The sequence below is a fragment of the Astatotilapia calliptera genome, chromosome 17 (assembly GCF_900246225.1).
Source record: "Astatotilapia calliptera chromosome 17, fAstCal1.2, whole genome shotgun sequence".
NCBI lineage: Eukaryota > Metazoa > Chordata > Actinopteri > Cichliformes > Cichlidae > Astatotilapia > Astatotilapia calliptera.
Genome location: NC_039318.1, coordinates 3,836,839 through 3,848,117, shown reverse-complemented (window position 1 = coordinate 3,848,117; position 11,279 = coordinate 3,836,839). Strand labels below are relative to the sequence as shown.

General features: G+C 40.2%; 1 protein-coding gene across 2 annotated transcripts; it reads right to left on the bottom strand.

Moving 5' to 3' along the window:
* Nucleotides 1–786: 786 nt before the first annotated feature.
* On the bottom strand, nt 787–11,279 carry lrrc40 (leucine rich repeat containing 40). Of its 2 annotated transcripts, XM_026146837.1 has the most exons (15): nt 11,057–11,278; nt 9,351–9,532; nt 8,622–8,695; nt 7,027–7,156; nt 6,744–6,867; nt 5,417–5,556; nt 5,059–5,231; nt 4,682–4,772; nt 4,337–4,382; nt 4,025–4,127; nt 3,099–3,206; nt 2,861–2,971; nt 2,392–2,469; nt 1,482–1,667; nt 787–1,137 (listed from the first exon to the last, which is right to left on the bottom strand). In XM_026146837.1, exons 1-15 carry the CDS (start codon nt 11,196–11,198, stop codon nt 1,032–1,034), a joined length of 1,794 nt encoding a protein of 597 aa, XP_026002622.1. In that variant the 5' UTR covers nt 11,199–11,278; the 3' UTR covers nt 787–1,031. The 2 variants fall into 2 exon arrangements, with proteins under 2 accessions (XP_026002622.1, XP_026002624.1); XM_026146839.1 differs by lacking the exon at nt 2,392–2,469 and having other exon boundaries at nt 11,057–11,279.

The window sequence follows — 11,279 nt, the reverse complement described above, 5'->3', positions numbered from 1 at the left end:
TCAAATTCCCCAAAACATGACTATCCAGAGCTGGGACCAGGAAGTAGAGTTGCAGTCTAACACGCCTCTGCAGATTCTCGTTTTCTGTCATCCTCCACAAACTGCATCCCCATAGAGACTCTCTGCTCTCAGACCATCAAAATCAATGATTTACTAGAAGCTCTGTTTTAGCACTATGATCATTTTAAACATGAGGCTGGATGTTAAGACCTTTTATCCCCAATCAGATGTGATGTCAGGGGGACTTGATCTCTCTCTGTCCCACCTTTCTCGACAGTGTTGTCAGCCTCCTAGTAGACAAACCTATCTTATCATTTTCAAAATTCTGACCACCTTCTTATCATATTCACAAGATTTTCAGAACACTTGGCTTCTAACCTTGACCTTGACCAAGGTCTCTATGGAATCAATCGAAAGTCTTTCTCAAGTTATTGTGTTCATAAACTTGGATGTCAACATTACACGCGGGCCTGGCAGGGTGACAACAATACCTATCAGTCTTTTACAGCTGAAGGGTAAAAATTACTATATTGGACATATCAGCTATGTTTTTATAAATGAATTTACACTGAAAGGTGTTTTCTGTTATGTAACTGTGATTAATGAGGGAAAAAGAACTGATCTGACAACATGACCGAAAAGTGGACCTAAAACCTTTCAAATGGACTGTAGTGTGTATAGACGTTCTATAAACTCTATGCAGAGCTCAGATAAACAGCACTTTTTAGTTTTCATACTTTTAGTGGGCTATTAGCTGTACTTAGTATGTTATGAAATTCACACCAGTCACAATTAGCCAAACAACTTTATTTGGAGAAGTGCTGCCCGCAGAATAGCAAACAATATAAATCCTATTCTGACTCGCATCCATGGAAAAAAGAAAAACAGATCAATGGTTTAATTTTATTACCCTTAACATCTTCAAAAAGCAGTCTGCACCATTTTCCATAGATGTGTGAAAAAATGTAAAAAGATTGCATTTAAACGTCTTGATCACGGTGGCGGTGCTCTCCTCCAAACATGGTCACAAATCACGTTGGTATGCGGCTGCGCAGATACTCCATCAGTGCATCTGTTCCTTTGGCCACAATTGCTGCTCTGGGTGTGCGGAAAGGATTTCCCTCCAGACTCAGACACCTGAGGAACAACACCAAATTCAACTCATTTTGTGAGGAATTTATTGTACATCTTACAGGAATTTACACAGTTTCCAAACTCGGCTGCGATTTTAAGTAGATGCACTTATGGTATAGAGGTGGGAATCAGCAGACAGCCCATGATATGATATTATCATGATACTTCACTCATGGTACGATATTATTGCCATTTAGCATTTTGTGACATGCTCACAGAAGCATATATTGTCATTTATAACTTCAAATTCTGTCCTCAAAGATAAACGTTGTCAGCATCTGCTTTATCCAGCAGGATAAAGTGATCTCACTTAAAAAAATAAAATAAATAATGAGTAAGGTCCTTACCTGAGGCTGGTACACAGGCCCAGTTCAGGAGGGATGTTGAGCAGGTCATTGTTTGCCAGATCTAGTGTTGACAGATGAGTCAATTTCATCAGGCGACTAGGATCCACCTCACACACCTGGTTATTAGCAAGCAATATAGTCTCCAGAGAAAGGGTCTCATACAGGACGTCAGGGAAGGATTTGAACCTGTGAGCAACAGAAATACACCGAGTACACAAACACAGGTCAGACAGGCCAACTTACTGAACCACTGTACATGTGCTCCATTACCTACAGTTTATGAGCCACAAAGCGAGGAGGCCGAACTCCGTGACAACAACGTGAAGCGATTTGTAGCTAAGACCATGACGATAACATATTTTTCTTATTAGTTTCATGAGAGCAGAGGATCATTGTCTAGTCTGTGATTAACTTCATTTTCAATGCACAGCATCATATTCTGAGGTCCAAACTGTACAACATACTGTAGGCAGGAATCAACATGTCAGCTGACATCCCTTGTGGAATCAGATCGAGTAAGACAACAGTGGATGCTTCATGCTAAGCTGCTAAGGGCAGAGGTTTAGATCACATCCCACTGAGTTCCATCTTTCCATCCTGCACACTCTTCTTTATTTAGTGCTTAGATGTGGTGCTCAGAAAGGTCAGTCAAGGGAAGGTCTTGCAATGGATCACAAGCTGTATATGGAACATCACAACACACAACATTACAAGCTAACAGCACTGAAGTGCTTTATGGAGTAATGTGCAAGCCATGTCAGGATCGCCTCAGAGCTGATCAGACATCAAGGAGGAATCCAAGTAAGGCGCTGGGACTGCTGTGGCTGCTCCCTCGAGCAGCTGCGTATGTGTGTGCGGGGTGTGATGAAAAAATGCTGGATGATGGGGCTGCAATGTGGAGTTAAGTTACCTGTTGTAAACGAGGATAATGGAACGTAGTTTAGTTAAGTTCTGCATTTCAGACGGTAAATCACTCAGCTGATTATTCCTAAAACAAACGAAAGAAACAAATACAGCATAAAATATTAACACCTGACCCTTCCCTTTTCAGAGGTTTCATACATCTTACTGACTAGTACTAAAAACAACACCCATTATTATGTAATGTCAGATTATAGCTTAATTTAAACAGGACAGGACGGGAGACTCCAGAGCTAAAATGTTGGCAGTGGTTTGCAATGATGTGGTGTCTGATTTAGAAAGGCAAAAATAAAGCAAAAGAACACACAAACACACACACACACACACACACACATGAATGATGCGGTGGATTTCTGTCCTTTCTGTACTTTGGACTCAAAATTTGCACATTATATAATAAATGGGAGCTTCCTGAAATAGATTCTGTCCATATCTGAGTGTCGGCTGTGTCTGCGTACCGGAGATCGATGTGTGTAAGCTGGAGTAACTTGCAGATGTCAGGTGAACAGCTGATCAGTCTATTGAAACCCAGATTGACTTCTGACAGCGAAGATTGGAATTCCACCAGCCTGCAGACAGAAGTGTGATTAGCCTGCAATCATCTGCATTAAAATGGCTTTTTGTTGGGGCTTTACCGTCTGTCACACAGTGATGCTCTGTGTGTGAAAGAAAGAGAGCGAGGGAGTGTGCGTGTACCTGGGAGGAACTGAAGTCAGCTGGTTTTTGCTGAAGTTAACTGTGGCAATGCTCTGACCAGCTGCACCATCAAACAGCTCCTCTGGGATACTCCCTGCTTGCTTGTCACTGGTCACAAACACATTCACATTGGAGTATTTAGCGTAAATATACTGTAATAACCAATAATTATTAGGCATGGGAATTGATAAGAATTTAGCAATCCCATTGTCTCGATCCCTTGTCCACTTGATTAACTATTCATTCTCGCATCGATTGCTATTGGCGCTACTTTGTGAGCTACCACCATAACTAAACTGCATATCACAGACTTTACATTCTGCAAATTAATTGCATGATGTGGTCAAATGTTTGTGCATGTTGGGGGTATTTCTCCTCTTTGTTGGGATCAGTGTTGGGTCATTACTCCAAAACAGTAATTATTACACAGAACATTAAAAGTAATGGCGTACGTTACTTAATTACTCCCACGAGTCAGTCATTTGTTACACTACTCGTTACAGTCAAAGGAGCTTGCAAAGAAAAGCATCTGGACTTCTTTAAGTTACTTGAAGACGTTTCACCTCTCATCCGAGAAGCTTCTTCAGTTCTAAGGTCAAATGGTGGAGAGTCCCAGATATAAACCTAGTAATGTAAAGTAATGTAACTACTCGTTACATTACTTTTGTGTTTCTCCATAAAATGACCTGTAATCACCATTTAACACTATAAGCCTGAGGCTAAAGTCCCACACACCAACACAAACCCCTATTCGGATGAAGACACATATGATCTTTCTCTTAGTATTTAGGTATGAAGACAAATCCAACAGCACAAAGCAAAGACAAAAACCAGCACAAAGAGCCTGGTGAGTATAGTTTTCTGATTCCCTGACGGAGTACATGCACATTCCTGTGGAAATGCAGAAACCAGTCTATATAACTAACCTGTATGCCAACAGCTTGAGAGTTTTAATGTCATGCACATTGACCCTGGCCTGGCTGGGTAACATCATAGCTGTATCTCCTCCATCTGTTTTGTCAGGCTCCTCTACAAAAAACAGACAAAAGATCATGTAAGGACAGCAGAATCTGTAGATTTGCACCCAGGACAAGAAGAACTAAAGCATTGATAGCAATACCATCACACTACTAAGCATTATTAAGGTATTAATAAGGTGTTAGCACGTTCATTTATATAGCATAACTACTAGTTAGTATCCCATTTACATATACAGGTAGGGCAAAAAACCACTTTACCTTTAACTCTTCCTCTCAAATACTTCAGAAGCTCACTGGTTCCTTTCTGTAAGAAAAGACAACGTTTCTCCAGATTCTCTGAATATTTTCTTGATATTATGTACTGCAGATAATGAATTACTCAAAGATAATAATATTTAATGTGATTTAAAAGTCTTTTAGTTTTTAAATTTAAAGAACATTCCAACTTTTCTGGAATTCACGTTGTATTACAACTTCTCCATATAATCCTGTAAATGCAGATTTCAGTGTTTTTACATATTCAGCTGCCACGTTTCCTTTCTCTCTTCCTTTCCTCTGTTTTACCATGCATACTCTGTATTTGAGTCCTCATGTGTCACCTACAGAGAGGATGTCTCTCCTGATTCCTCGCAGAGGGTTTCCCTCCAACAGCAGCACGTTCAGATTGGGCAGCAGGCTGAGTGACGCTGGAAGGCTGGCAGGACACAAAATATTATTTGTATGAAAATCTACCTGCTAGGATTTACTCTGAAAAGGTGGACACTTTTCAGATATAACATCAAGAAATACTTGAAATAAAGAAAACGAGAATAAAATACAAATTAGGCATAAATTCAGACTAATGGCACTAGAAACTTGATGCAGCTGCTCTCAGTGTAGAGCAGTGATTATATTTCCTTCCAGCTGAATTCAGTCACATCCTGGCTGCTTGCAGGTATAAAAGGTTTACTGAGCAGTGTGTCATCATACTGAAAGCTTACCTGGTAATGTCATTGTTGGTGAGGTCAAGGCGCGTTAGCGTACTCAGTAAAGTGATCTCTTCAGGGACTATTTTGATCTTGTTGTTTCTGAGTTCCAGAAGAGAGATGGCTGTCAGGCAGGATAGCTGCTCCGTCTGCAACTGCTCAATTTGGTTGTTCCCCACATATAACTCCTACACACACACACACGCACACACACAGTTACATCTTTCTGCACTGCCAGAGTAACGGATGCACAGAAGCATGTCTCAGACACAATACAGAGCGCAGAGCGATTTGGTCATTGCTCCAATACCGTCAGCTTCACTCACACCACAAAGGAGTTTTAATTCCTGGAACATCATTTTGCTGTTAATACCTTGAGCGCAGGTGCGGGGAGCTTTGGGAGGAAGCGGAGCTTGTTATGTCTAAGGTAAAGCTGCTCCAGAGCGAGCATCTCCGATAGGCTTTCAGGAATCTCAGTCAGCTGATTGTCACTGCAGTCCAGCAGCTTAACATCTGCCAAATTAAACCAGAGTTCAAAAAAGCCAGAAAAAGTAACACAACTTTCAGCTGCTGACATGCCCATCTTATTACAGGGCCTTAGTGTATGTCAAAGAAATAACTTGTTGTCCCTCCACCCACATCTTGGGGAATTATTGGCCAGCTTGTAGCAAACATAAAAATACAGAGAGAGCTGCCCAAAATAAAGCTCAAGCTGTACTACTGTGACCTATTCATTCACGAGTTTGTCTTATATTAATGTTTTCTGTTGTGTGGAACATTATGGCAGACATAAAATGACACTATTGTGTTATCCAGAAATAAATACAAAGATTTAAACACAGAACCTTGTTATAAGGTGTCCGTGCTGATTACTGCACCATTGTTCTACCTGGGGGGTAAAAGAACCCCAAGCAAACAAATAAAATTCCAGTGAATTTACAAGAAGGAAACAAGAGGAGGAGCCATGATGCTGTTGCAGCTTTGCTGGATATTCATTCAAAATCCACCCGGCACGACCACAAAAATCGGCATTGATGCCGTCGTTTATTTTTCAATGAAATTTAAAAAACAAAAGAAAGGCTCTGCATGAACTATTGTTGCTGTTTTTTTTAATGCAACTGATCTGAACATCGAAGTCTGCCATAGGTGTGAATGTGAGCATCAAACATTACCCTCTGTCACACTCCCTCTAGTCACTTGCTTGTGCTTTGCTTTGCTTTATAGCAGCTGATCTTCATCTTTTAGATAAGCACCAATTCTCCAACAGTAAACAAAATCAATTCTGATATATCTAAATATGCACAGAGTTATGTTATTATTCAATAAAACAACATTAGCTAACAATAGCTATGGTCCTTCAATAAACAAAACACCTGCCCAGTTCTCTACCGTTTCTCCTCAAACCACAATGTCACCAGTGGCTGTTTTTTCTCCTGATCCTCGTCTGTTTCTGGTCATCTTGATGTCTATCAGACTATTAATTATAAGGCTGTGGTCATATGCATACATAGATGTTTATACTTTAGTGCATATTTTATGTCAAATCTATATTATTGCATTCTTTTTATAAACATCTATTCGGTGTGGTCGCCAACCTGCGAGCTGCTTTTGAAGAAAATAAATGGATGGAATAATTTGTTACGCCGGAACAAACGCTTTCTCATTCACAACTTATTTGTAAGCACTTCTGCAACTCTTACTTGTGAGCCGGGCTAGGCTGTCTGGGAGCCCGCTAAGCTGGTTGTGACACAGGTTCACTTTCTGTAAACTGACGAGACACCCGAAACTGGAGGGCAGGCTCTTCAGCTGGTTGCTAGACGCGTCCTTTAATCATTCAACAGGATGGACAGAAATTGACCATCATTCCATTTCAGTCTTTCATTCCACTTTGTTTTAATTGGGAAATAAATGGATTATCAATGCATTTCCAATACAGGAGAGAGAGGAAGACACACTAGAGTGCATGCATTATGCATTAGTTACCAGCTCTGTGAGGTTCGCGAGCTGTCCCAGATCCTCTGGCAGGTTCTCCAGCAGATTCTGCTGCAGTGTGAGGCTACGGAGGTTCTTTAGAGTACACATCTCAACTGGCAGAGAGTCTAACTGATTATGACTGGCCACACAGAACAAAAACACAACAGATCACTAGTTATTGCCAACTTCAGAATGATATGCTCACTTTTCTTCACTGCAGCCCCCGCATGCTTCTTAAAGGACTGCAGACACAAGCCCTCTCTTTCACTTGCACACTTAAATGCATGTAAATACATCATTTGTTTTTTGACAGCTGTTTAATGCACTTAAATTATTAAAGTACTGCAATTTCTAAAATAGAAATCAATGAAGACCTCATTTATGAAAGACCTGCAGTGTCTTCTCTTTTGAATATTTATTATTGCTCATTAATAAGGCACAAGTATTTCTTATGCAATGAACTGGTGGAATAATCAATAGGACACTCCATTACTAAAATGACTGATAGCTCCAGCAAATTCTGTATTTAGTCTTCATTTACTGTTTTGCTCGTCTCTCTTTTGTACTGTTGTACGTATGATTATGAAGAGTTAAACTAAACATTAAAGAGCTCAAACAAAGAAAACTAGGTTTTGTTCTCCAATGACTAATATATTGTTTTGAAGTTTGGAGTTGATCCAACAGAAACTAAAGCTTTTTCTTAACTCGTGTGACTTTGACTTTTGACCTTGAAGGATTACATCATAAAATGGTGTATTTTAGCTTTATCCATATGATTGAAGCAGACGTGGCTGAAATCTTTGGCTTCCATAAGCTGTACAAACTTGAGAGTTTTAGATCTATTGTGACATCTTGAAAAAATAAAGTGTACAGCTCTTTCCTGCACTTTCACACGACATATGACTTGATATGGTTTCTTTAAATGTTTTTTAGTTCGCCTTAGCCAACCTAAGTATTCATGTTACCCAAGGCCTAGTCTGCTACTGTGAAGTTTGAAAACAATACATAACTCATTTTGGGTAATGAAAGTTTTTACTGATTTTCATATTTGGTGCAACCAAACCTGATTTTCACCAAAACTAAATGAGCTTGAGCCGTTATCGATCATCACAGAGAATTTGATGCTGACATCTTGGAAACTGGACTGTGGACAAACTAACAGAACCTTATTACAAACTCCCTCTGTGGTTCCAGTGGACACAAGACTGGCCAGCAGACCGGGTATACTGCACAGTCTGTACACGGCCTCCAGCCACAAACACACTCTACAGGGAGATTGCTTTTGCGCTAACCCACTGAACCATAGTCCAGACTGTGGTTGAGTACCAGAGTTCAGGCTGGGCTGTAAAATAAAAGGTGGTCATACCACATACTGACTTTCAAACACATTACACACCTTACATACTGTATTTCCATGTGTATCTGCACATTTCAATAAACCGCTACATCTATTTTCCTGGCAAAATGTAAACAAACTGGGGTGGCTGTTGCACAGTATTGTAACATAAGATATTTTATTGGAGTATTATGAGTGTGCACAAACTTTTTCAGATTTCTCTTTTCCATTAGGATTATGGACTTATGGTGTGTGTGAGTGTGTGTACCTGAGTCGCAGCTGTTGAAGATTCTGCAGTTCTCCCAAAGCACTGGGTAAACTACTTAACTGGTTGTCATGTAGCTGGTAAAACAAAAGTTGACATTTTTTGTTTATTAGCTGGATTTCAAGTCATAATTTTCACAGGTGAAAACAGAAACTGCATTTCCTCTAATCAGCACTTGAGGCTAGTTTTAAATTCTGAGACAATTGCCCATACAGTCCCGTTTACAGCCTGGTACAATAAAACGGTTTTGATCTTTGCTGGTAGCTTTCATGCACTGTATCACAAATAGTTAGAAAGCACTAAGTATAGAGGCAGTGCTTGTGAGAACTGGTGTGATTGGGTGAATGTGGCATGTTGTATAGAGCGCTTTGAGTGCTCCGGGAGAGTAGAAAAGCGCTACATAAGAATCAGTCCATTTACCATTTAAAAACAGAAATATATGTTGGAAACATTTTTAGATTAAAAATGTTTCCATGTCAAATTCTAATCAGCTTTTGTTCAACATAGTTTTACTGCATTGTTAGGTTAGTTGAATGTATTGTCTCCGACTAACACAGCATTAGCAATTAGCTTATTATTGAGGGGAAGAAAAAAAAACCCAAAACATGAGAACCCCCCCCCCCCCCCCCCCCCAAAAAAAAAGTAATATATACACACATATATATATACACACACACACAAATAATAGACATACACTCAGCTAGCTTGTTGATTGAGGCTTCTACTACTTACATCCAGTGTAGTCAGTCCAGGCAGCAGGCTGATGTCATCTGACAATAATGTAATCTGATTGGATGAGAGCAGTAGTTTTGTGAGGTCTGTCTGCTCCCACCAGCGATCTGCTGCTCCAAAGGACACATTCTGCTGGGCCTCCTCTGGTGTGTCGATGTTTAGACGATAGACGTTCTGGGGAACTGAGCCACGTGTTAGTCGGGTTTCTACGCAGTATTGGTGACATTAAATTCATTTCATGTCCTGGAGACTCAAGCCTAATTTTTACTTGCCTAACCCCAACCATAACACTTTTTCATTCACATAACTGGCCTACAACATGAAAGTAAAAATAGGATTATGCTCCCATGATGATAATAATAATAATAATAATAATAATAAAAATAATAGTAGTAGTAAGAAAAAGTGGTGCCTGTAACTCACAAGATAGAACAGGTCATCTACTAAGGTTGAAATTCGATCCCTGGCTGCTCCCATGCCAAATATCCTTGGGCAAGGTTTAACCCTGTGTGTTCTCCGATGAATCCATCAGAATATGAATGCGTGCAAATGTTAGAAAGCGCTTACTTAGACAAACCATAAACCTATGCTTGTGTGAATGGATGAATGAGGCAAGTTGTATAAGCATGAATAAAGGCCATTTACCATTCACCTGACACAACAAAGGCCAGTGTAATTTTTTTGTGGAAAGAGACCATTGCCATGAAGGTATGCACAACATGGTACGAGTCACAAAGTAACAAAGCCAATAAATTCCTGGACCCCAGGTTTCATCTTAACCTTTGCAACAGCAACAAGAACAATAAACTTTGTCTGGCTGGGCCTACCTTTCAGAAGGTCGCCACAGTGGATCTGCCTCCATCTCACTCAGCATCCTCTGCCATACCAACCCTCTACATATCTTCCTTTACTACATCTATAAAGCTCTTCCTTCTGCCTGGCAGCTCCATCTTCATCATCATCCATCAAATATATACACACACTATTCCTTCTCTGCACATGTCCAAACCATTTCAGCCTTATCTGTCTGACTTTGTTAGCTAACTTTTTTTTTTTTTTTTAATTGCTGTTGCTTTCCTAACAGGTCAAAGTGTTGTGACCATTCTCCTCTGATCTCTGGCATCAACAAAGCATTTTCCCCCAGATAACTGCTGCTCACCAGACATTTCTCTTTTTCAGACTATGCTCTGTAATCCCCGGTGATGGTTGTGCAGGAAAATCCCAGCAGATCAGCAGTGTCTGAAATACTCACCAGCCAGACTGGCACCAACAATCCTCCCACTTTTAAAGTCATTTAGATCCCCTTTCTTCCCCATTCTCATACTCTATTTATACTCAGGTCGTCTTAACCCTGTCTACATGAATAAATGGGTTGCTGTCATGTGGCCGGTTGATTACATGATTACATTAACAAGCAGTGTAGATTAAGCAGAGAGACTTACACTGGCGTAAAATATACTTTTTGGAAACAGGCAGGATCATGTGTCAGTGTTCAAACATGAGCAATATGGGAATATCAAGGTTCAGTTTGTTCAGTCAAAATATATACTGAAAGAAGTCCAGCGAGGAAGAAAACGTGTAGTCATATTATTATTATTATTATTATTATTATATATTATAATATATTAGGTTACTTTTTTTTTATTAAATCAATGGCAGATCTGGTCTTTTAGTGGTGCTGTATGTGTGAGCTAACATAAAATTACCTTCTTTCAGTCCTCGGCCGGACAGGTTGAGCTGCCCGCTCTTCCGGGCCGCCTTCAGCAGGCCGTACGGAACAGTCGGCTCTGCCGTTTGCACCTTAAAGCCCGCCAGAGAATCCTTACACCCCCCTTTGAATCGAGACATGGTGAAATAAACCCGCGTTGAACTCAGCTGATGTTTAACCTCAGCACCTCACCCACCCACAGCCTTCCGCCAAAATTAAAA